The sequence below is a fragment of the Pristis pectinata genome, chromosome 5 (assembly GCF_009764475.1).
Source record: "Pristis pectinata isolate sPriPec2 chromosome 5, sPriPec2.1.pri, whole genome shotgun sequence".
In the NCBI taxonomy this organism is placed as follows: domain Eukaryota; kingdom Metazoa; phylum Chordata; class Chondrichthyes; order Rhinopristiformes; family Pristidae; genus Pristis; species Pristis pectinata.
In genome coordinates, this window is record NC_067409.1 from 32428736 (window position 1) to 32456343 (window position 27608).

At 37.6% G+C, this 27608-nt stretch overlaps 1 protein-coding gene and 1 long non-coding RNA gene across 2 annotated transcripts; both read right to left on the reverse strand.

Annotated features, from left to right (window-relative positions):
• Positions 1–580: 580 nt before the first annotated feature.
• LOC127570929 (polycomb complex protein BMI-1-like) lies at positions 581–17588 on the reverse strand. The gene is given in 14 exon segments (XM_052016880.1): positions 581–3140; positions 3221–3301; positions 4175–4273; positions 4477–4522; positions 4773–4881; positions 5495–5545; positions 5639–5694; positions 6974–7070; positions 7218–7375; positions 9469–9488; positions 16137–16187; positions 16528–16591; positions 16687–16798; positions 17395–17588. Coding segments are annotated over 14 exon segments (1410 nt in total). The 5' UTR covers positions 17534–17588; the 3' UTR covers positions 581–2813.
• Positions 13291–15122, reverse strand: LOC127570930 (uncharacterized). The gene is made up of 3 exons (XR_007956425.1): positions 15088–15122; positions 14940–14996; positions 13291–13662 (listed from the first exon to the last, which is right to left on the reverse strand). It is a non-coding gene; the product is annotated as an uncharacterized LOC127570930 (long non-coding RNA).
• Positions 17589–27608: the final 10020 nt, after the last annotated feature.

Sequence of the window (27608 nt, forward strand, 5' to 3'; positions counted from 1 at the left end):
GGAATGGGAGTATTAAGGCATGTATTCACGTAGTGGAGCTCAACCTCTGAAGATTTTCTTTTGGCAATCTCATCCTCGTTGGCTTCAGATGGGCTAAACTACCACTTTGTTAACACCCCAATTTCCACCAAATCAACATGTGAATGTTGTAATAGAGCTATACTCCAAGACTGCTAAATCGGCGAGAATTTGTTAAGGTATAGGATCGTCTCCTCATCTTCTTGCATAATCTCTATGTTTTTTAGAGTCAGCACATCTTCATGTCACTTCCTCCCTTCGGAAAAGTCATAATATCAACATTCTTTACTACGTAATGCAAATGTATAGAATTTACTCATTTGCTTCCCGTGACTTGCACGACATTACTAATCAGGAGAAATGTTCAGACACAGTTTCGTGAAGTATTAGCTTTGATGAAAATGCGCTACATACCTATGCCGAATTGGAAAATTTGTGTTGAATTTACAAAATTGCAGATTATTGTTGGTAAAACGTTTCCGCAATCACAAGCATTTTCGGAAGAAATAAGCAACGTAAAGTAAATACTAAGAGCAAATGCAAAATCATTAATTTTAATTGACTTTTAAGAAAATTAAAGCACGAGGTGCATTGTGCTTTTTTCAATTTAGGACAAAAAGAATCGTATTGTTTACTTGCCGATTTAGGTATAACATCAGCGAAAGTACAACAATGCCAAAATACAGACAACATAACTGTCACGTGCTTTCCACACACAAATTTTGACCACCTTGAGGAGAAATTATCATCAAGTGTCTGCTGAGTTGGAGTTAACTGCCAACCACGATGAAAGGAAGGCTATCTTGGTCAACCATTTATCGGCTGAAGGTAGACTTAAATAGATAAACGGATGGGCAGTATTACATATTTAAGGCAGCATTTATTTACCCACGATTTCTTTCACACCCTGTGCCATCAGAGTTTAAAACTACAATATCCTTTTGAATCAATGCTCTTGTTGTGGTTTCAGTTTACCAATCAGCGCGTGTTTATTCTGTCAAAGATGGCAATTAGAAAGTGATCTTAGCCGCGTTAAATATGAACCTACGAAAAAGTCATGAATATAATATGAAATCAGATGTTGCTGGAGCTTTCATTTCCCATCATACATTAGTTTGTACTGTTATAACAGACCTCTCAGTGGTTTGGGTTTAAATATATCATGGCAGAAACAAATGGAAAAGAGATTTTTTTTTGCAAGAGAATTATGCAATTTTAAGCTTGATTTGCACTATGACATTCGTCCTGCCAGCAGTCGGTAATTCTAAAACAGAACATTACTCATTACATAGTCACATCTAACTATTGTGACGGTAGCCACCTTTTAAATTGCCTGAAACATTATTGACAGGCCTAGTGTTAATTGTTCTGTGGTGGATCAAATAAAGTAAGTTGAGTTTTGGAGATTCAATTTTTAAAGATTTGAGAATCGAAACATTTTAAACAATTCTATTTCTGATTTTCAATCACTATCATTTAATAAAACCAACAGCCACTAAGTATCTTTTAGTTCTCATTATTAGAAAAATTAAAATCTTAATCTATTTTTACACCTTTAGAGTCCTCACCAACACTGTTTTCTGGCATGGGTGGGATAGATACCAGGCTCTATGCTGAACAATGACAATGTCAGTGGAAAAATTCATTGCAAACAAGTGGCATATTATTTTTAAAATGTAATTTAAAGTATACTTAATTGTCAATGAACAAGAGAACCTCTGTCCAATTTTAAAAGGCTGCCAATACTATTTTGGACAGCAGGTTCAATTTAAATGAAAACAAATGAAATGAACATTTCAAGCAAAACATTTATATATATCTTAATACATATTACTTGCTTGTGGTAATATACAGGGGCAAAATATTCAGAAATAATTATTTGAATTATCAAAGGTAGTATGTGCTAATATAGGGTATGGTGAATATATTGGATGTTTAGCAACCATATGTACATACTACACCTTTGAATTTACTTAAGCGTCTTTTAAGATCTTGGAAATTAGTCAATGGAATCACCAAGTATAGTAAATATTATTATTCTACAGACAATTCACTTACTCCATCCCACTTTAAGTATAAAATTATTTATCATTAAAACAATTTTATTCTGGGTTGATCAATTCAGTACTTTCTTGTAGTACGTATACTAATGCTGCAGGAAAACATTTAACAACCAAAGATGTCAACATCTATTGTCAGTTTTCACAGTGAAATGGCTACAAAGAATACATCTTTCTAATTTTCATTTCTCTTAAAATTCATTTTCAGTGTGTATCTTTGTGAAAAATCACTATCCTTTTATATTTAATCTGTACAGTCATTATCACAATGCCTATTTTCGGCAAAATTAAAAGTATGTTGATATACAGTTATAGTAAACTTCAATGCGATTAAACTATACAAATTATCTTCCAACGCTTACATCTTTACAATAATGTCCTGTCCAGCTTTCCTTCCTTCATTTTCCACTTTGAGAATATGGTCTTCTTTGCAGTTAATTAAATCCAATGCCAATGGGAGTAAATATCCTCAAAACTTTGCAATATACATTTCAGTGATGTAGATCCATTGCAAATATGCATCCCCGGAAACTGGAAAGCTGTTTTACAGAAGAAAGGGACTGTCAAAACCATTTGTAGTAAAGCCACATGTTTTTTGTTCTGAACCAGATGTCCACTCACTACAAAACAGTGATGTTAACAATGGTCACAATGCTAAGCATTTCGAGATATTGTCGCTTGGTATGAACAGGTCTTCATTTATGTATCGTTGTTCTTTCTTTATGATAAATATTGTCAGCCTGATGATGCTGAAGAGCCATTGACAGATGATTTCCGTGGCCTGTTTTTGCTGAATGGGATTTGATGGTTGGTATTGGGGTTGGAGGAGCCATTCATAGTTGTAGATATATGAGGGAAATGTGGATGTGGAGACTGCCCTGGAGTACAGGGACTGGGCAGTGATGATGATGTGGATGGTGCAGCAGCTGGGCTATTAGCCTTGTCACTTCCAGAGTCACTTTCTAAATCTCCACTGGTGTTATTTAATCCATCTTGTTGATGTCCGATCTTAATTCTTTTGCATGTTGGCCTCACTCGATATTTTAGAGGAAGTGGTCCATTCTGAAATAAAATTAAAGGTACATCAGCAAGGATCAAATTTCTAAGATTAAATTTTCCCTGACAATTGAATGTTGACTTACCCTCCTCCATGTGTAAATATAAGCAATATCCATAAGAGTATAATAATCCTTCAATGGTTCATCTTCATACATAACATCAATCTAAGGTGAATGGAATAAAAGAATAAGAATGTACATATTAAAGGCAGCAATACTTACCCAATTTCTTTCTTTGATCATTACAAAATATGATGTCTTGGTAATTTTATACAAACAAGAGACTAACACTGTTAAGAATGAAACAAGTCACATGTTTTTCAAACAAGTATATGCATTCACATTACACCAAAAGTTATAGTCTTGTTTAATTAACACAGAGCAAATCACAAAATTCAAAAAAAATTTTCACAAACATTAGGTAACCATGACTATACTTTGACAACAAGTGAAGACATTTTAACCTGCTTTTCTGTCATGAATAATTTATTTGCCAGGTTTAATAAGGTGAGAAATATATCAATTTGTCATCCTCCAAATAACTATTGAGCACCTATTCTACCCATTCACATCTAATCCATTGTGGTTGGTAAAAGCTATCTCAATGATTTGATAATTCTGAACACCACAGTTGTACTTGATTTCATTTTCATTCATTAAGATTGGATGGCAGCACCTTTGAAAACATCTCCAACAACATCCTAACAATTTATTCAAATAAAACCAGTTTCAGCAACCATTTCACAATACCATTTTTGATATAGAAATGAAGTGCACCTGATTCGAAAGTGTACATGTATCTCTAAATCTCTTCACAAAGAATATTTAGAATGCAGCATTAATATTTCAGAGCTGTATTCTGGCAGAAGTTGAATCCACTGCCTCTCACACAAAGCCAGAAATAGTCTATAGGGAATAAAATCTTCCAAGATTATTTTTAATATTAGAACATAACACATTATTTTCTTCACATTTAGGGCCCTATTTCTTAGAGATCACCATTCCTCTGTACATTTGATAAATTATAGTTCAATGTACCTGGAAGGTATGGGGGATGTCCATTTTACTCCTTAGGAACTTTCTCAAATGCATCACAGTCATGGCTGCTGGGCAACGCAAATATCTCCTGTCATTTGTCTAGAAAGGAAAGAATGAGATTTGAGCTAGAGTGTTATTGCAAGTGAAATCGTAATAAAATTAAATAGCAAAAGCTGCCTTCATTACATAAACGTGTCCATCTTAAAGACATTGAACTTCCTTTGCTTATCTTGTTTAGCATCATACAATATTAAGATTGTTGGTGGAAAACTAATTCATTTAAAATACTCCTGTTACATTACCTCATCTTTTGCTTTCTCTTTTTCTGCAGCTCCTTTTCGTTCAGTCCTGTTACACAAGAATGTCACTTTAGTAAAGAGAACTCCAAAACCATGAACAGTTTAATGATACACTATTCAAACTTTCTCAGAATCAGGTTTATTATCACTGATTTATATGTCACGAAATTTGTTGTTTTGCAGCAGCAGTACAGTGCAAAGACATAAAATTTCTATAAGTTACAAAATAAATAGTGCAAAAGAAAAAGGAATAACGAGGTAGTGTTCATGGGTTCATGGATTGCTATTACAGTACTTACTTATTTTGTTCATAGAATTCTATTGACAAACTAATGATTTCATCATCTGTTATAATCCTCTTTTCTTCTTCTGTAACTTCTCCCCTGTCTTCATTAGAGCCATTTGCTGCTGTACAATTTAGAATATTAAAAGAGTGATTTCAGACTATCTTCATGTACTTACAGTCAATTAAACAATGCTTCAGTATTAATTAGAAATCATTATTAAGTCTATGGTTCATCTTTCAAATGTTTTATGTTTTTAGCAAATAGGTATGTGCCTTTTTCGGTTTAATGCAAGTAAGTAAATGTCAAATGGCAAAATAAATTAATCTATTATTAAATGAGAAAGTTAATTTCCTCATAACAACAATTCTGATCTGAACTGTTAAGAAGTAACAGGATAAAATTACCCATTTATCTACATTTTAATACAAAAAGTATGATAATAGAAGCAAGGATAAGCAGAATATTCATTGCAATTCTAAATAAGCTGTTATTTTATTATACATTGATTTTTGAAACTGTTGGCAACAACTGCACACCAAGCTTTAAAAATAATAAAATGTTACATTACATCAAATGTGCTGCTCTGATACTTAAAGAAATCTTTAAAAAGTATCACTATTATTTTGTGGAAAAAATGAATATTCTGAATGGTGTCCAAAAGCTGTACTTTTACCAAATTTTCTGGTTTAAGTTTGAGAAAAAAAAATCTATAAATTTTAGTAGCACACTGTTACCGTCAGCAGAGGGATGAGCAGCATAGAAGTCCCTTCTACGTTTCATTTCATCTATAAAGACAGAGGCTATTAGTTGTCCAGCTGACAAAAACAGAAATTCAATTCATTTGTAAAGTCACTTTATATATAGATTTCTGCACTCACCTTTGAAAAGGCCAGGAACTAATTTATACACAATATCTTGTAAAGTCTTATCGGACCTAAAGGTAATTTAAATATGACAGTTATATTGTACAACAGGACATGAATATTTTATTCAGTGTATAAGTTTATTCATATTGTATTCATCAATATTGCATCCAACTGAAAAAAAACGCATTGGGGGTACTAATTTCTGTGAATGCCAAATAATCATCCACTTCACTTGAACCCAGTGTACCAAAATGCAAGTTATTATTCGTATTTTTGTTCTGCATTTGATGCATTAGAAACTATCACTTAAATTGAGATAGGTAATCTTAAAGTATATTCTGCCAATTTGGTTAAAGATGTTCAATAAGAATTTCTAATAAGGTTTATTCATTTGATAATTAATTCCTTGTGTAAGTATTAACTGGCAGAATGAGAAACAGACTTGACATATCAACAAATTGAATGTTTGGATTGACATTTGCAGTGGAACTTGCTGTGTTTTAAGAGCAGATCAAAAGAACATTGGTCTTGTATCATGCTTACTCGATTATACATAATAATATTATGCAGTCTATAAAAATATGAATACAACATTCTTCAAGTTTGCTGCAGGAACCTTTTCCACCATTTAATAAATATAATTTTCTTTTAGTAGCATAACGAAAGAACTGAATTAAGTGGTCTATGTTCAGCATAGTTTTGTCTAAACTTTCCAAAATCTAGCAGAGTGACATGGTTCCTTGATAATCCTCGCAGTAATTGAAAATATTCTTCATAAAGTAATGCAAATAAGTAAATCTGGTTGGGTTGCAATTTGAACAAAATCTGTGCACTTAACAAAACTTGCAGCAAGTTTATTCAGTTAACAATTGAAACATATCTAACTATCAGGTAACATAACTTACATTTCCAATTTCACTTTATTGGTAGAAATTACTGTACAGTTTCCAGAATAATGCTGAATAATAGCATCAAAGATTATTGGTCTCAATTCTTGGACCCATTTTGTTTATTATTATCAAAGCAGAATTTGAAAACACCACATTCCTCATTCAGTTATTGTCACTTACTTTTAAGTGAGTTGTTTCACAACCAAAAAACAGAATTACCATTTTCCTAGATTCCAGTGCACAAAATATCTACACCAAATGGGCAAAATAATCACACAATAAACACACACGATATCTTGAATCAGGTGTAAAGCTTAAATATGTCTTACCAACCAACAAGCAATTATATACTGATTTTTATAAATTTAACTCGTATGTCGTAGTTGCTCAGTCATACTTCCCAAACACATAACATTTAACGGTGGTTCACGGTCAGCTTAAGTACACGAATACACACCTAATGTTAAGAAGGGGCCTCGTTTTGTGTACTTGTACATCGCAAATAGGACAGTACTTGCTCGTTTCCAAGTAACGGACAATGCAGGTTTTGCAAACTGTAAATAGAAAGTATTTACAATATTAGCTGAGTTTACAAGAAATATTCCGTAACACCTTTGTTCAAATATACTAACTCTTGCGGTATTTGATTTTGTTTTCTAACATATACGGTCTTCTGAACTCGAGCATGTCAAAATACTCACATGAATGTAGACACTCAATGATGGTTGTTGCATCTATGAAGTATCCTCCACACAACACACACATCAAGTGAGGATTCAGTTCGGTTATTTTGATTCGTGTTGTACGGTGCATTTTTGGACTAAAATGGCCGCGTTCTGAAAGCTGAACAGAAACATAACTCATCTAAAAGCAAATGTTTGTCTATAATAAAATCTCAATCCATATTAAAGACACTGTCTTGATTCTATTGTACTTGAGCCACATTATAAGTCGGATAAAGCAGCTGCCAGATTCGACAAGAGCAATTTGCAAAAAGGTAATTATTTTTGAAGCCACAATTGATCAGAAACTTATGATTTGTGAAATCACTTTAGCATAAATGATTGCGATATATCAGAATATCAACATTCTGGCATTTTGCTTCCCTCAGCGGACTTAGCCTTAATTGGCAAAATGGTAAAAGCAAACCGCATTGTAGAGTCATTGATACACCGAAAGCTAACGTAGCTTTCAATGAAATACTCAAAAGCTGAAGTTCAAACCCTGCAGCATAGGCCAAGACGCACCCGATTAATAGGAGGAGGTCAATTGAGAAAGACCCACTGCATCATTCTCTTAATCAAAAAGACTTTATGATCTAATACACGCAACCATTCCGCTGGCCCTAACGGCGATTATTACATTAAAAACAGCCACACACCAACCACACGCAGGTATGTAACAATGAATTATGAACAGTACACTTGATCATTCTTATTGCCTTTGTTTCCTTCGTGTTTAAGGATAACAAAACCTCCTTTTCTAGACTTTGCTACCACATTCCAGTCGAGTGTACCAAAACACACTTCTTTTCATGAAACCCGCATGCCTTTGGGCTCATTACGCGGTTTCAAGTCGCGTCGGGATCGATGAAAATTCGCAGTAAGACAAAGCAACTATTTAAGTAGCAAAACACGTTTGTATTACAGGGATCATCGCAGCTGGATTCGCAATCAGATGTTTACTGCTTGACATTAAACCAACGATTCTCTAGCACCGCGTAAAGCGAAACAGGAAGAATTGTGTTCTATAAAGCCATTTCCGGCAATTACATGTTCGTTGGAAATATTTTAATGAACATCGCGGTGCTATATTAACAATGTTATGCATAATTGCCAAAGCCAATCCGTTACAAATGTAATAAATAAAACACTGCCCGTGTACAACACGGGGACCATTCTTGGTGATCAAAAAGGCAAATTGACGTCTGCTGGTGCCCATACTCGGCAATTCTTGCAGTTACTATAGCAACTTGGCTTATACTTGGCATTTCGCCAAAGGACCGAAAATAGAGCGAGCTTCTGCAGGGGAGACCACGGCGATCACGTGGAAATATCGCACATTTGAAACCAACAACTTAAATCAGAACCGGAGGACGATCTGAGCAATCTAAACGTGCAAATCTCACCGCCATTTCAAATGAGCCCCAACACAGCGCACATCATCGTTTTTTTTGGCTCTCCTTGAGATAGTCTCCACGTCGACACTAGCTTTAAGTAGTGGCTTTTGTGATCGCACGATTTTCTTCTGTAAACGCCTCTCTCCCTTTCAGAGCAGCTAATGGGAAGCTGTGGTTCCCCAACAGAGGATCACTTTGATAGAGCACGCCTATTGATTAATAATTAATTAATGTGATCAGAAAACACGAATTAACAAGGATTCAATGCTTCACCTAACTTTTGGAGGGCATTTCTCCCTCTGCAAATGTGAAAAAAACGGTTTGATTTTCTTAAGAAACCAGCAAGAAACGAACAACATGCAAATAACTGTGACGCAAAATATTCAGAACCAACCAGGGCAAATAAACGCCAGACACCATCAGACAGATGAAAAAAGTAATTAATTGTCGCACTTACTTATAAACCCCACCACACTATGTAAATTTAAGATTAATAATTCATTACAGTTTTATATATTAGGTTTAATAAAGCAAATTTTAACCACAGCGCCGACCCGCGACGTTTCGAAGTAATCAAACTACAACATCAGGATATAAACAATCAGCATTTCTATTTTTTTGTGTGTGTAGCATTTGGCGTTGAGACATAAACGTTATACAGATTCCAGTGGAATCCCATTCATTATCCTATCAGATAGTCAACACAACAAATAGAACTCAATACGATCTCCGTTAATTTACTGAGAATAATCGTTGTATACAGATACTCTGACGCCACTCAGGGCTCGAACCGCATAAAAAAGTACTCGTTCTTTCATTGACTTGGAAGTCACACAATTCTCTGCACACGTATCTATTCGTAGCGGCATGTGTATATTTAGCAGTATCTCACTACCAAGTGTCATAGATCATTTCGGCGAAAGAGAGAGAGAAAAAACAAAATAAAAACAAACCACGTGTTTCACAACGCTCCGCTCTCACCATCAGACCCGTGATCTGCCCCTCTTATCAACGTGAGATCAACTGAACGGCTGTGGATCTAGCTGATCAATAGATTAACCACTTCATCTGTGAAAACCTCATCACGGACAGACAACTCAAAGCATATATATATCCATGTAAACACACGTGTTTTATATCACATACCCGTGGGCTTCCGTTTATGCTGGATAATTCATTTCAGCTGTGGGACTTTGTGTCTCCCTGATTTATATTTTAAGCCCCACGTTTTTTTATTATCAGCGAGGTAAACAATTAGCCTTATGACATGTACACACACCAGTTTCAAGCAACAAAGAATTCTATTTTAAATCTGAATACAATGCAAGAATACACAATGTATATGCCATTTGAGACATGGATCTTTAAGACACAGTGTAAGAGAATCCATATCTCAAAATTGCATAACCCTATTCCAGGATATCCAACAGTAACATTGACCAGGATGTCGAAGAGCAGGATTGAGGTAAAGTACAGTGGTACAACATAAAAAACAAACGTGGCTTTCTGCTTCTTTATAACACAAAAACCCCAGTGCAGCCGCAACCATTACATACTCAACACTCCCTGTACACAAGCACATTTTTGAAAGCAACAATAAATCTAAACCACAGCGCAAACAAAATTCAGGTCATTAACCAAAATAGAATTTTCCACTGCTGAAACCAAATATATGGATAAAGGGAATACTGTAGTTTGGTCTTCTTCAATGACCTCTCTGATTTCAGAGAAATCATTCAATTAAAAAAAAGAAACAAAGATTATGTTTGTCTAAATAGAGCTCTCAAATTCCTGTTCTCGGTATATTTGCTCAAGTACATCGCAGAAAGGACCATTTTGCAATTTTAGCAGAAGCCTATCTGGCGGAAGCATCGCGTTTGGAGACCTTATTTTGGGTGTTATTATGCAACTTCACAATCTTTGCAGTCGCTGCTTGCTTGGAATAAACCAGAAGGGAATTGCTTCCAAGGCTATCAGTGGCTCCCTACTCAACATACATTCGGTGTCCACACAAGCAAAGCATAACCAGATTGTATAACAGCTCTTCCCCTGCCACCCCCACCCCTTCCCGACACCACCACCACCACCACCACCACCTTCACCACCTTCACCATCAACAACTAAACACAGGACTGGGACTGCACACGCCGCCAACGTGTTCTCGGAAAGCACTCTAATAAATCTAACTGGACAAAAAGGGGAAAAACACTTACTCACTCCCACTCATATCCAGACCTAGCATACCTCGTGCTCTCTCTGGAAATAGCTGCTGTCAATCTGATACAGGTCTGATCACCAATTAAAGAAGAAAATGTCAATAAACACGAATGAAAAGAACCTCTCGACACCCCAACAGTCGGATCCGACAAAGCTTTACGTGATTCGTGATTGTTTATTTGCTCCTGACACCACAAGAACTGTACGGGAATACGAGGGGGCACCGCCGCCAACCGCCATGTTTACCGTCAAAATCCAAAGTACTCTTAAGAAGTTAAGTTCAGAAAACACACCACACTCGACTTTTCACCCAAACAGTCATGCAAGCATATTCCCTATCCTGTACCGATCTCAACTCTATAAAATCGTTTCACTAGGTCGCCCGTTTGATGTCAAAACATGCATTTTTATCTGAGGTGAGTAATGACGCTTCGACGGTAGAGCAGCAAATTTCCACCATGGTTAGATTTCAAAGAAATCTAAATAAAAATCCGACGCAGTTCGAACCTCCCAACTTGCAAGGATCGAAAGTATAAATATTATTCTCTCGATACAAACGAGCAGAACAACCGTAGGCACAACCACCGCGGAGAATCGAACAAAAATTTTCCAAAAGTGCATAACGAAACTGAGAGGAAATAAGGACGGCGAATAGACGCCGAGTTGCTGTCAGCCTTAAGAGCGAGAGAGGGGAGAGCGAGAGAGAAAGAGAGAGAGAGAGGGGCAGCGCCGGGTGCACTTCCAGCAGCGAAATCGGCCTCAAACCGTGGGCAGAATGTACCTGGGAGATCTTTCCTAGACAGTGCAGCCTTGGAGACACCATGGCCCGGGCACGCCGACTCCGGGCCACAGCGTGCACCCCGCAGAAAACAATGAAAGTTGTAGATCAGGAGGAAAAAATGATAGCAGCCAAGCGGCCAATCTTGCATGAACTGCAGACGCTGCAATTGCAATCGCAGAGGCTGCAGCTTAGAGAGAGAGAGGAGAGAGGGAGGGAGAGAGAGAGAGAGAGAGAGAGAGAGAGGGGAGAGAGAGAGAGAAGAGGGAGAGAGCGAGCTAGAAAATAACATTCGTTAAACGCCTGCCCTCCAACCCTCGCAAGCACCCTGGCAGGACGCAATCCACACTCTTGCAATATTTGTTCAGTCGATTCTACCTGATTCCGAGGCAGCGAGGCGGCTGGGCTGTTCCCGGTTGCAGAAGTTGGGAAAAAAAACACCCCGAAGCCCAGTGATGGGTGCCGTGAAACTGACACCGTCCCAAAATGGCTCGAGTTCGACCGCCCCAATCCGTCACGTGGTCTCATTCCTTAAGGGTGGCCTGGGAATTAGAGTCGGTGTAATCAGAGCCGACCCCCTCCCCTCCCCCGCCTCACGCACCGACCTCAACACCCATCTACCCCTTAAAAAAATACCACGAAATAATGCACCCTTTACCAGCTTCGTACATCAGCTCCAGCTTAAGCTCCATTTGACCAATATCAACACGCTTTAAAAATCTATATATACTCCCCGGCATAGTAAAGCGATAGTGGTTTCGATGCGGAATACATACGACCAAATATACCAGCGAACTTCCAGTCTTGGAACACGTTTGATTAAAAAAATACACATATAACAAAACGCAACAGCAATATGTTGAAGCTATAAACTAATAGGTTGGTATACGACTAGGTACAAAAACTTCATTGGGTTGTAGCTGAGGATTGGTACCGAGGCAATCCTACTATGACCCAAATTCTGAGCTTCTCTTATGTATTGTTTGTACGAACATAATTCTTTACGAGGGATTAAAAAACTAACCAAGTTCTTTTAAAAAAACTGCTTATTTCATAAAACTCACCTATCCCTTCAAATATACTCAAAGTCCTTTTTTGACAGTTTTAAGATTTAAGACAGAAATGTACTTCGATGAGGGAGGGGCACGATATAGAAGGTGATACTAGCTTTGGATACGTGCAATTGAACTATATGATAAAGATTTAGTACGTTTTCAACAAATATCTAAATACCAACGCGAAGCGCACAGAAAAACTGCGTTAAGCTTGTAAACGTGATTTATTTTCATTTACACTTGCAATTAAATTCCATTGTTGTCAGGAGCGTAAGGAAAGAGCTTCTGTAAATGCAGAAGTAGATGCATTTAAAGACAATAAATTCTCCAAGTATTGGACAAAATTTTATAAATCGAATGGAGTTAATCGCTCCCTGCGCACTGCTCCCTCCCTCCCTGCAATTGCTGCTTGAGGTGCAGATGTTTAGTTAAGATCAGGAGAATTAAGAAATGTATTAAATTCGAAAATGTCAGGCATTTGAAAAGTGATCTACGTTTCCCCACGTCAAGACACGAGATAAATTCGAAATCTAACTCCCCAGGAAACGGCCAAGGTGTGAAATTATTTAAAACTTAAAGAGTGAAAAGAACAAAAAAATGTAATCTCAGGTCATAAGAATCTTTATTTAGGAAAAGTGTAGTATTTACAGCTGAACGCGAGCTAAAGTACAAAATGTTGGTCACTCTAAAAATATACAAGTCTGATAGAGCAAAAGTCTTCATCGTCACGAGTTTTTTTTATTCATATTACGTAGACGACGGAATTTTATACATTTCGTCGAATGCAAAGTTTGAACTATTTATGGTTTCGCTGTTCAATTTGCTTGCACTCGATCTGGAAGCGCGCAGGTTTTGGCGGATTCATTTAATGCCACCCACAGCTTGGAGTTCAATCGCGGTCCTCACAGCTCCATCAATTACATCTGACTCGCCTTCTCCATGCTTTTAGCCGCGTCCTTCAACTTCCCCAAAAGATCCTGTAAAGGGAACAGTTTTAAAATTTAAAAAAAAGATTCAAATCAATTTCACCGACGAAGAGGGGGAAGGGTGGGAGCAGTTCTGCATCATTAAGGACGATCATATTAAGTCTTTCTCCGGGAACAGATTCGCACATCAAAATGAACTTTTAATGCAAACAATGTTCACAGATTTCGTAGGCATGCAATAGTATTTCCCGCGTTGAAGCAGAAGCAACAAGTCAAATAGTTGTGAGTCGGCGTCGCTTCTCCACATTTTTGTGAGCTGTTGTTGCCAAAGTTGAAACAAAAATACAAGAAATACAAATCCATTTAAAACAAAATAAGCTAAAGGTTGCGGCTACAAAGATCAAAAAAACACTCGAGTTTTTCGCTGAACAGATGAACCTATCAGACAAAAAAAATATTAAAATTTACGCTGCTTTGCTACATTTAGCAGTTGGAAAAATTCTTCCCGTAATAAACCTCAATCGCAAAAATACCGACTGCTGAGCAGTGTTTTGTAAATTAAAAACAGGCAGCTCGACGGACTATCAAACGGCGGATAACCAACAGCAATGGTAATAGCATGAAAGTTTGCAAAAATGAAGTTATCAGCACGAAATAGCTATAGAATGATGCGTGTGTTTCAATAGGTAGCACTCAAATACAATCAAAGCCGCAAAGAATCAAAGGATTCTTTTTCTCACTCAAACTGTAAAATGTTCTATAAAATTACACAAGATGCAAAGTGGAGAACACTAGAAAAAGATGAAAATATAGCGAAGTAAATTCGGTGAACGGTTAATTGGATCCTGGAAAACAAACCAGCAGAATTTAAAAGTTTGGAGTTCCCGTTAAATTTCTATTTCAATCGAACAGTGTCCATGAAAATCATCAGTATCAAAAAATATATGGGGGGGGGGGGGAGAAATGGTAGCGGCTCAATGCTTGATAAAAAGGAGGAATACAAAATCAGATGGTTCAAAATTTAAAAGAGAAGTGTTTGTATCTTAATAACTAGATATTCTGTTTATATATTAGAGGATCACAACTTCCTTTATCTCCTAATAAGCATTTGTAATTGGCATTGCGTTCCCAAAATAGTACAACAATTGCACTTTTTGCATTAGTTCAACCAACCACAAGTCTAACGATTCCTTACAATTTAAGCCAAACTGTAACACAACACAGCAAATTAATATTTGGGCAAGAAACATTTGGTATAAGTAGGGAAAGTACGAAAAGTGTATGAACTCATACATTTTATAAAACTATGCAACGTTTTGTTGGAATACCTGCAATTGCTCCATTGTACAACTGAAAGTAACATCCTGAGCTTGTCGGGATCCATTCTGTAAAATGGTTAACGCAGTATTAAAGTGTGCCGAAAAACAAATACAAAATACAGTATCTGGTGCGGTTTCTGTTAGTTTAAACCCTTACCTCTACATTTAAGGTCAACAGATTATGCTGGCTGAATTGACTTTATGCAGATGGTTATTCTGCAATTAAAAAATAATTTTAGTCGGAGATCAACAATAAGGACATTTGGGGAAAAAAATGTCCCGCTATTCGGAAAATACACAAAGACGAAACTTCAGTTTTTTTACCCTAATGTGATACTCCAAGCGCCAAGAAGCATCAATGATATGAGAAGGAAATCTCCCCAAGCTGTAAGATATTTAATACAAATTAATACGTTGCGTGAAATTCTAATGATTGTACAAAATACCATCCCTTCTACCGCCTTTCCCAATGCACCAGACCTCACCCTGCTAAAGTCAAGAGAGGTTTGACAACTGGGTTTTATCCAACAGTTATTTTGGCACGTTTCCCTAACCTCTATTTAAAATAAGTCGCCTTGTGTTGCTGTCACTGTACCACTGTTTGGTGTGAGGGAAATGAAACTATACAGTATATACCCGGAATAAGTGCTAATGGGTAAACCTAGAACGAGCCATTATCATCGGGAGCAACATAGAATAGATCACAAGTCAAATTCAAGGAACATCGTACGCATGTTCACAACTTCAGTTTCCTAATACTTCCTAATTTTGAGACAATACTTGTAAATGTATTGCGCGAACACTGAAAAAGTGATTCAAGTACTAATTTGCTAAGGATACTGTGCGATTAGGATTCCCGTCACTCGCCATCCTTACAGTTTCTAAATGTGGTAACCCCATGCTGCCGACATCCATGGAGAAACAAAACTTGATCACTCGTATCGATTGCGGAGTGACGGCATTTAAACCCACTCCAAAAATCCACATTCGCCTATGAATTGGCACTAAAAATAATTGTTAGGTTACGTTGGTAAATAATTATGATTGACCGACATCAACATCCCAGATAGATAAATGACGGAGCAGAATCTAAACTAAACTGTTTATATTAATGAGATTAGAACATTTTGAATCTAGTACCCAAGATGCAACACGGAATTACATAGAACCAGATTGACGTTTTGTATTATAGACCAGCTGTGCAACTGGAATTAACACTCACCCTCCTAGTAGGGTTTCCACTTTATCTTTGTTCTTCTAAATATCAAAAGGAAATACAGGAAATTAGCCGTAATAACAAAGCTAAAATAATAACGTCTTCAGTGACTTTGTGCTTTTTAACTAAGATGTGTAGGTGCTTACGGCATCCTTACTTGTCGAAACCTGCTATGACAGATCCACATGGAACTATAAGATCACAACTCAAAATAACGCTTAAAAAAAGATCTACATTAGCAATTAGATACGAAGGTATCAACTAATTTAAACCATTTGCTTGGTCGAGTTACTTTTTCTTCTTGTGGCAAATTCTTCCTAAATTTGCAGAAATCCTGTCAATTTTACAAAACGACGTTATGGTATACAAGAGGCGCCAAACCTGGTATGTTGCGCAAAATAAGTCAATTCTTTCTCCTCCAAACCCGCAGTCCTCCAGTAACGTGCTGAAATTAAAACAACGTCAGTTACAAAACAGTTCTACAACCGAAAAGAATGCTTAACCGAATACACGATATTCATAGATCCAGGACATGTTAACCTTATAGTCGATATGTCGGCGTTTTGTTTTCCTGCCTCCAATACACAGGTTGCGATGGCTACATGGCATTGTTTCACCAAAGTCAAGTCCAAATTTCCCAGTTCTACATGATCTGCACAACAAGGGTAGATAATGGATTTTCAATACCATTTCCACATTTAAAAGAGGGTTTCACCTGCTAGCGGCTAACATTTGGATGGGGCAGAAATGACATTTTGTCATTCACTTTATAAAAGCAAAAAAAGTTCTTCCGGAAAACTAAAACATTTCACTCTTTATTTATGTCGAATTATTTTGACAAACCGTGGCCTCCAATGCTAAACCACAACTATGTCTTTACTTACACAACTAGGACATTAAGTATTTTGTTAAGCAATTTAAGTAAAATATAATACATGTCCAGTCTGCAATCCTGATGTATTAGGCCCCAGGATATTCATTTACAACAATGAAAAGACATCCAGACTCAACATGCACTCCGCGTCATCAAGTCGACAGCTCAAAGACAAAGCAGCAGTTAAACAGAAGCCCGGTTTAGTAAATAAATTATATTTACAGATTCAAGTTTGTAACTGGCTCGGGAACATTGCGACAACGAGCCGTTTGCAGAGGAACAGCCCAGCCGTGTCCTTCCTGCACTCACATCAGTAAGAAAAAGAGCAGCCTTCGCCCTGGCACTCTACAAATCGCTCAGAAATACGCACTTACCCAACGTTGCTCCGTCTGTTTGCGGGTTTAGGAGGCTCGCGAAAGCCGCTTCCGCTAAAATGTGGAATGTTTTGTCGGAGAAATGGCTGGGATCGGCCAGCAATTGCAACCCTTTCACTGCATACTCTGGCAGCTCCATTGTGCAGGACTGACCTTCGACACGGAGCCACGTGATCGAGCTCAGCTGATCCACACGGATGTGACAGTGTTAGCAATGAACTGAACTGGGAGGCGAGTAGCACGCTTTATTCCCAGTGAAAAATCTGCTCACCACTTGATTGCAGTCATTTAGCAGCCGTTCATACAGATATATCTAAACATAGAAGAGCAGAAGCGTAATATTTTATTTGATACAGTGAAAATATTTAACTCATTTCCGCCTAGCGTTACTCTTAATTAACACCAGCCCAACGTTACCGTATCACCGCACAGAACACACAAACTGGGTTTAAAATGGAAACTTGCCAATTTTATTGCTAATTGAGACAGCAGATAAGCAGATATCTCCATGAGTGTTGGTAGATGGAGGGGATCAATCTGGAGCTGATCAGTTGAACTTCTATCTGTAAATTGCATGCACCAGTTAATGCAGTCGTGCTTTAACACGATAGAAGAGGAAGATGTTCGGACAGAATCATCCAGGATAACTTCATAAGATCTCTATATTTTCATTCCCCAATTTTCAGTTATTGGCTTCGATGGAATCAATTAGTAAATTTCCTGCAATTCATCCATTATCATCCAATACAAAAGTCAGTATAAAAGCCAGCACCAGATTAAGAACATTTGGTTAGGTGTATTAGGACAATTATTTAGTTGTGATGAACACTCTGTGTTTCCTCTTGCACTGTAACAATAAAAATATTACCTCTCTGGAACTCCCATTGAGTAAACATTTGCTGAATGGTATTCACCAGCTGTAGTTCAGAATCAGATTTATTATCACCGACATATGACGTGAAATTTGTTGTTCTGCGGCAGCAGTACAGTGCGAAGACATAAAAATCTGTAAGTTACAAAAATAAATAAATAGCGCAAAAAAAGGAATAATGAGGTAATGTTCATGGGTTCATGGATTGTTCAGAAATGTGATGGCAGAGGGGAAGAAGCTGCTCCTGAATCATTGAGTTTGGGTCTTCAGGCTCCTGTACCTCCTCCCTGATGGTAGTAACGTGAAGAGGGCATGTCCCAGATGGTAAGGGTCCTTACTGATAGATGCCGTCTTCTTGAGACACCGCCTTTCCACAACCAGAGCAAAGCTAACCTGACTACTGAATATGGTCTTAAGTGTATTGTTGCATGTATAACTTGGAGATGTAACTCTGACTCTACAATCAGAGGACAGAGTTATGAGGAAAAATCAATGAAGCTTGGACTAGTTAACCTGAAAAAGAAATTTTCAACATAACGAAAAATGAACCATGAGTTTGATCAAAACAATGGTAACATGGTACAGAGAGAAGCCAAGAGTAAATCCAAGGCTTTATCATTACTCATGGGTGAATAGAGATGGAGATACATAGAAAGCAAAAACTGAAGAACTAAAGGGTGTAAGTGGCTTAGAGAGGGCTGGAGGATATTGTACTGTGTGTGGAGGGATTAGAAGAGAAAGATTTTAAGTTGTGCAAAATGAGACATTGTGGTTCATTCAGGAAGAATAAGTGGAATTTGGTGTGGATATCTGATTCCTTCAATAGATAGTTTATAAAGGTAGAGAGTAAGAAGCTGCCAAACTGACACTGCAGAGATTGAGTTCTGAAGAACTAAAGCAATGAATAGGATTTCAGCAACAGCAAAGTAAGATCAGAGTGGATAAAGGCAATATAACAGAGGTAGGAATAAGTGGTGTTGCTGATAATCAAGGTCTTGAGTTTGAAGCTCAAGCTGCACCAAATGTGGTGCTAGAGTTTTGGACTGAAGTCATGATGTCTGATCAAGGACTTGATGTTTGACAATGCAACAGTATGCATGAGATTTTTAACCAATGCTCATAGTAGCTTTACTTGACATTGGATAAGTATGGTTGAATTATGAAACATTGTGTCAAAATGATTTTAAATTTTTGTAAAATGAAATGAAAACTTTTGGGGATTCATTTAATTTTTCACCTACTACTTCAATATGTTTGAAAGGTTGCATGTTTAAATTTGATTTTTCACTTGCATGAAGCAATTACCTTCATGACAAGAGAGACAACATGGAAAATTACTACGAATCACACATCCTCTCAAGAACATTCAACAAAGTGCGTTGAAGCTGTACATGATAGAATGGAACCAATCCCAACACAGGTTCTATGCATTTTATATTAAGTAAAGTAATAGTCTTTTCTGTTACTTCCAAAATAGAGGACATGTGGCTAAGATATTTACAAATTTTCTTACTCTTTTGTGCTTGGCCACAGTATCAAACACTGCCAAATCATTATAGGACAGGTTAGAAACAAGATAAAGCAATCTTCATAATGGGTTTCTTGCCTTAACCCCACTGGAAGTGTTGATAGGGATGGTAATGTGCTCCAAGTGAGATGTTTTCTTTTGCAACATTTAGCTGAGTTATTAAATATATTAAAAGCTTGCACCCCATTGATCCTGGCTGAGTTTAAAGCCAGACCTGAAGTTAAAGGAAAAAATTCTTTTCATCATATGATTCCATCTTGATATAGTCATAGAAAAGTTGTGACACAGGAAGCCATTCAGCCCATTACGTCTGCCCTGTGTCTAATCTTAGCTTCTAGCATTTTATTCATGTCCCTTCAGGTTACAGCTTTTCATATACACATTTACATATACAGGATTTCTACCCCTACCACCCTTTCAGGCAATGAATTCTAGATGCCCACCACTTTCATGTTGAATAATTCTTTCCTCATCTTTCTATCTAATCCTTCTACCAATTACTCTAAATCAATGACCCCTGATTTTTTGACCCCCTCTGCTAAGGGAAATGAGTTTTTCCTATTTACACCATCCAGGCCCCTCATAATTTTATACATCTCAATTAAGTCTTCTCTCAGTCTCTTCTATTCAAAAGGAAATAACCCTTGTTCATCCAATCATACCTGTCCTGGCAATATTCCCACAAATATTTTCTGCATCCTCTTCATAGCAATCGGACCTCTCCTGTGTTCTGATGAGCAGAACCATACACAGTATTTGAGCTGTGGTTTAACAAGTATTGTCAACAGTTCCAGCATTACATCGCTGCTCTTATATTCACTGCCTCCACTATCAAAGAAAACCATCTCTTCTGTCTTTTAACATGACCTGCTACCTTTAGATCCTTGAAAGACATATTTTCCAAGGTCAGTCTATTTCTCCACACCACCAGGACTTTACCATTTATTGCATCTGTCCTTGCCTTACTGCATCTTCCCAAATGTGTTCCCTCTCATACTTTTGGATTGAATTCAATTGCCACTTTCTTGCCCAACTGACCACACTATCTATATCTGCAGTCTAAAGCTTCCTCCTCACTGTCAATCACACAGCAAATTTTTACATCATCTGCAAACCTCTTTATCATGCCTCCTACATTTTAGTCTAAATTGTTTAGGCTAAAAAGCAAGGGGCTGAGTACTGAGCACTGTGGAACTCCAATGGTAACAAAAACATTCATAAACTATCCTTCACTTATTTTCACTGAGCCAATTTTGAATCCAATTTGTCACTCAGATCTGAAGAATGATTTGTGTTCGTAATTGCTTCATGATAATATGGAGTAGGAAGAGGCCATTAGACCCTTCAACCCTGACCTCATTGTAATCTCAACTTTTCATTCCTGGCTACCCACAGTAATCTTCCACACCCTTGCCTTTAAGTATCTATCTATCTCTCCTTAAAAATATTTAAGTTTTTGGCTTCCATTGTCTTTTGAGGAAGAGAGTTCCAAAGATTCACAGCCATCTAAGAGAGAAAAAAATTACCTACTGTTAAACAGTGACCTCTAGTCCCAGGTTCTCCCACAAGAGAAAATAGCGTCTCCACATTCAACATCTCTGATATCTCAGGATCTAATAGGTTGCACTCAAATCCCCTCTCATTCTTCTAAACTTCAACAGTTATAAGCCTAGCCTGTCTCACCTTTCCTCATGAGACAACCCACACATTCTAGCAATGTCAATAAACCTACTAATTGCTTACAATAAATTAATATCTTTCCTCAAATATTGATACCAATACTGTACATATTACTCCACATGCACCCTAAAAATGACTCCGATAACTGAAGTATAACTTCCTGATTTTTGTATTTCGTTCCCTTGGAAATAAATGATAACACACTGTTAGCTTTCCTAATTATTTGCAGTTCCTACATACTAGCCATTTGCAAATCATACATTAGGATACTATTTGCATCACAGAGCTCTGCAATCTCTCACTACTTAGATAAAAGGCTTCTTTTTTGTTTGTCCTGCCAACATGGACAATTTCACATTTCCCAACACATTGTTCTATTTGTCAGATCTGTGCTCACTCACTTAACTGATCTATATTCCATTTTATGTCCTTTCTACAAGTTATTTTCCTACCTATCATTGTGTCATTGGCAAATTTAATTACCATACCTTGATACCTTCATCTAAGTCAGTTGTATAATTTCTAAAAAGTTGAGGCCCCAACACAAATCCCTGTGGCACAACACTCATTACATCAAGCCAAAAGCTCACTAGCACCCCTACTTCCTCAGGAAGCTAAAGAAATTTGGTTTGTCCCCTTTGACTCTCACCAGCTTTTACCGATGCACCATAGAAAGCATCCTATCTGGATGTATCACGGCTTGGTACAGCAACTGCTCCGCCCAGGACCGCAAGAAGCTGCAGAGAGTTGTGGACACAGCCCAGCGCATCACAGACACCAACTTCCCCTCCTTGGACTCTGTCTTTACCTCTCGTCTTGGTGTAGCAGCCAGCATAATCAAAGACCCCACCCACCCAGGACATTCTCTCTTCTCTCCTCTTCCATCGGGTAGAAGATACAGGTGCCTGAGGGCACATACCACCAGACTTAAGGATGGCTTTTACCCCACTGTGATAAGACTATTGAACGGTTCCCTTATACAATGAGATGGACTATGACCTCACAATCTACCTTGTTGTGACCTTGCACCTTATTGCACTGCACTTTCTCTGCAGCTGCGACACTTTACTCTGTACTGTTATTGTTTTTACCTGCAATGCACTCTGTACTAACTCAATGTAACTGCACTGTGTAATGAATTGACCAGTACGATCGGTTGTAAGACACGCTTTTCACTGTACCTCAGCACAAGTGACAATAATAAACCAATACCAACCAGTTGAAGATCCATTTAGGCCAACTCTCTGTTTCTTGTCGGCCAGCCAATCTTCAATGCATGACAATACATTATCACTTATGTTATCAGCAATAACCGTTGATGTAGTATCTTATCAAATGCCTTCTAGAAATCAAAATATAGTAGATCCACTGGTTCCCCTATACCCACAGCACTTACTACTTCTTCAAAGAATTACAATAAATTTGTTAAATATGATTTCCCTTTCACAAAGCCATGCTGACCTTGCCTGATTACACGAAATTCTTCTTATTCCCTGGTATAATATTTTTAATAATAACTTTATGCATTTTCTCTATGGCAGATGTTAAGCTAACTGGCCTGTACTTTCTTGCTTTCTGTCTCCCTCCCTTTTTGAATAAAATAATTACATTTGGTATTTTTCAGCACAATGGAGCCTTTCCCAAATGTTGGTGGGAATTATGGTAAATTAAAACTGAAGTATCAACTATGTCATTAACCACTTCATAAGACCATAGGTTGAAGTCAAAACCTTATCAGCCTGCAGCTTCAACAATTTGCTCAGTAACACTGCCCAGGTGATTGTAATTTTCCTGTTTACCTCCCTCCTTTCCAATTCCCAATTACAGCTATCTCTGGGATGTTGCTTATATCCTCCGTAATGAAGACTGATGCAATATAGCAGTTTAATTCATTTGCCTTCTTCTTGCTTTGTATTATTACTGTCTCAGACTTGCATAGGACCAACACTCATTTTGTTAATCCATTTCTTTTTAAAATACCTATAGAAACTCTTACTATCTGTTTTTTATATTTCTGGCTAGATTTATCTGGTATTCTTAATTTCTCCTATTTTATTAACCTATGCTGTAACCTAGCCTAACCTATATTCTTTCTCATCTTTTGACCTGCTACTTCAACATTGAAATGTTTTTTCTTTAAATTTGATACTATTTCAGTAACCACAGATCCTTCTCTTGAAATTTCTGTTGGAATGTATCTATTCTGTGTATTCTGAAAGATCCCCTTAAATGCCTGCCACTGTCTTTCATTTAACTGATCTCTTAAGCTAATTTGCCAGTTCACTATAACTACCCCTGCTTTCATACCCTCATTGGTTGACACTTAAGTTTAAAATACTAGTCTTGGACCAATTCTTTTCTCTCTCAAACTGAATGTAGAATATGATCATAATATGATCATTGTTACCTTGGGGTGCCTTCACACTGAGGTCATTAATTAACCATTACCAGCTTTTAGATAACCTACTCTGGTTGGCTCCAGAACGTGCTGATGTAAGAAACTATAGTGAAAACACTGCGACCTCTTCACCTAGGCTACCTTTGCTTATCAAATTTTTTCCAGTCTATATGTTGAATTAAAATCCTCCATGATTATAGCTTTGAACTGTTTGGTTCATGACCATTTTGGAAAATAAGAGCCTGGAGAATGAAACCAACTTTCCATAGATTTTTGACCCTGTTTCATCACAGTGCTTGCCTGACTACTGATTCTGATAATATGTTAGGTTAGTTGTTATTTTGTTCTTTTTTTTCTCTTTGTATTTTCTTGTTTGCTATTATTTGTTTGCTGTGGTTCCTCAATAACTTTATGGTCTGTTTGATCCAGTTCAAATTTGGTTCTGTTTTGTCAACGTAAATGGGAATCCAAATGTGTTCTGTAGGAATATAAGTAGTAAAAGGTTAGTATGTGAAAAAGTGAGGCCTATTAAGGACAAAAATGGAACTTATACATGGATGCTGAGGGCAATGTGAAGGTACAAAATGAGTACTTTGTATCTGTTTCACCAGGGAAGAGAATGCTTCCAAAGTAATAGTGAAGGAAGATTTACTGAATATGTCATTAATTGTTGGCATGGAGGTATTGGAAAAGGTGGCTGAACTTGAAGTGGGGATGTTACCTGTACATTCTAGGATTTTGAGAGAAGTGCAGGAGGAAATCATGGGGTCACTGACCATAATAATTTAGTGCTCTCTGGTTATGGGTGGTGCTCCAGGACTAGAGAGTGGCATATGTTAGTCTGTTGTCAACAAAGGGAGTAAGGATAAGCCTGGCAAGTACAGGCTGGTCAGTTTAACTGGTGGGAAAGCTTTTAAAAACATTGATCCAGGACAGAATTAATAGTCACCTGGAGAAAATGGACTAATGAAGGCAAGCCAACTTAGATTTATTGAGGCCAAATTTTGTTGAACCATCTTGATAGAGTTTTTGATGAAGTAACTGATAGAGTTGATGAGGGTAATATAGTTGATGTGGTGTACATCGAATCATAGGAGGCTTTTAATAAGGTGCTGGATAACAGGCTCATTGGCAAAGTTGAAGAACATGACACAGAAGGGACATTGATAGCATGGATATGAAGCTTGCTAAGTAACAGAGTACAACGGGATACATGGTGAACAGTTATTTTTTGAACTCAGAAAGATGAATAGTTGCCGACTTCAGGATTAGTGTAGGGGGCCGTTGCTTTTTTTTGATCTATGTTAATGATCTGGGCTTGGAATCACAAGCCACAATTTCCAGAATTGCAGATGACACAACGTTTGTCAGTATAATGAACTGTTAAGAGGATAGTGATAGATTGCAGCCAGACAAATGGCAGATGATGTTTCATGTAGAGAAATGTGAAGTGATACATTTTGGCAAGAGGAATGAAAGGACCCAATATAGAATAAAGAAAACTGTTCTAGAAAGGGTGCAGGATAGAGGGGCCTGTGGGTATGGTTGCACAAATCATTATAAGGGGAAGGTGGGTTAAGAAAGCAATTAAAAAGACAAACACAATTCTGGGCTATGTCAGAGTCAAAATCAGAGAAGTTATGCTGGACCTTTATAAAACATTGATCTGGTCTCAAGAGGAGTATTGTGTTCAATTCTGGTCTCTACATGATTGGAAGAATGTCAAGGTTTGAGTGAAGATCCAGAAAAGATTTACAAGGATGCTCCCTGGGATGAGGAATAGATTAGAGAGGCTGGGACTGCTTTTTATTTTCTGAGGGGGAAAAAAGGCTGAAGGGAGATCTGATGGAAGTATATAAAATGATGATAGGTCAGAGCAGAGTGGATAGTGGGAGGCTGCTCTTGTTGGTGGAGTGGTTGAGGACTAGAGATCATGGGTAGAAGGGAAGAGAATTAAGAAATATGAGGAAAATCTCTTTTAAACAGCATATGGCTGGAATCTGGAATATATATCATTAGATGTGGTGGAGGCATGTCTCATTGCAGCTTTCAAGAGGGAAATGGATAAATGTACGTTGGAGAAACATTTACAGTTCTACAGACAAAGAGCTAGAAGCTGGAACTAGAGAGATGTAATTGGAAGGGAGCCAGAGCAGGCGTCCTTCTGTGCTGTAACCATTCCATGATTCTATTGATGTGGGGAAATTGTCGTTAATTTTAAGGATTCGATATGAATATGGCACTGTCAAAATTGTTTACGGTTTAGCGAAACATCAAAGTGGTGATGAACCTTGTCAAGTCATAAAAAATAGGGGGGAAGTTTCATTGCAGTAGATGTTGTCATGGTTTATGTTAGCACTGCATTCAAATAAAAGGTTTGTGTTAGCACTGCATTCAAATAAAATGGAGTAGCATCATGCCTCTTTGAAACCCCACAAAACAATGCAATCTTAGGCACTCTAAATTGACCAGTCAGTTGATAACCAAGTTCATGCTGTCTATTGTGTCTAAGAACTTTAAGTTTCAAAAGTTCAGACAAAGTGACAAATGTGGATCTATGTTTGCCCTTGATAATAAAGGATGTCAATAGTGAGGAACAGCCTTGGCTCAGGAGATTAGGGAATAGAAACACCATGTTTGGGGAAAAGAGATAACAAGAGTTATGCCAGTGGGAGTAGTTTATAGCTTCACTCTTGAGCAGAGCATTAAATAAGAATAAAAAAAAGCTGCAATAAAGGCTACTCCTATTTATCTAAGGGGGCTTTAATCCTCATATAAATTTAACAAATAAAATTACAGAAGTAGATTTTGGGACCATTCATGTAATGTATTCAAGGTGGTTTCCTGGAGCAATCCTTTATGGAATTATGTAAGGTAGGTTTTTGCCTTGAGGTGATACAAAACTTTAAAACTTTATTTATACAGCACGGTAACAGGCCCTTCCAGCCCAATGAGTCTGCACTGCCCACTTAAACCCATGTTAACCTACCCGTACATCTTTGGAATGTGGGAGGAAACTGGAGCACCCGAAGGAAACCCACGCAGACACTGGGAGAACGTACAAACTCCTTACAGACAGCAACGGGAATTGAACCCCGATCGCTGGCGCTATAATAGCATCACGCTAACTGCTACACTACATGCCGCCCAAAGTAAAAGTCAAAGTTGAATTTATTGTCATATGCACAAGTACATGTATCCACAGGTGCAATGAAAAACTTAATTGCAGTAGCATCACAGGCACATAGCATCATATAAGCAGCATTCACAGGTAAAAACATAAATTATACACAATTTTTACAAGAAAGAACACAATTAGGACAAAAAAAATCAAAGTCCATTTTAGTGCAAAGTGATCAAAGTAGTCATCATGTTGCTGAACTATAGTGATTAGGGTTTTGCCGATTGGTTCAAGAACTGAATGGTTGAAGGGAAGTAACTGTTCTTGAACCTGGTTCATGAGATTAATTCCTAAAATGAGGGGATCATCCTATAAGAAGAGATTGAGTTGAATGAACCTTTAATCTTCTGAACTTAGAACATGAGGGGTGATCTCATGACAGATATAAATTCTGTGAAAGTTTGAGGAAGTAGATATTGAGAGGTTGTTATCATTGGCTGGTGAATCTAGAACAGAATATCAGACTAAAGAATGGGCTATTTAGGATTGAGTCAGAGAAACTCGGTAATGTGAAGCTTTGGAACTATTTATTCATGAGGACTGGGCCTCTTGGCCA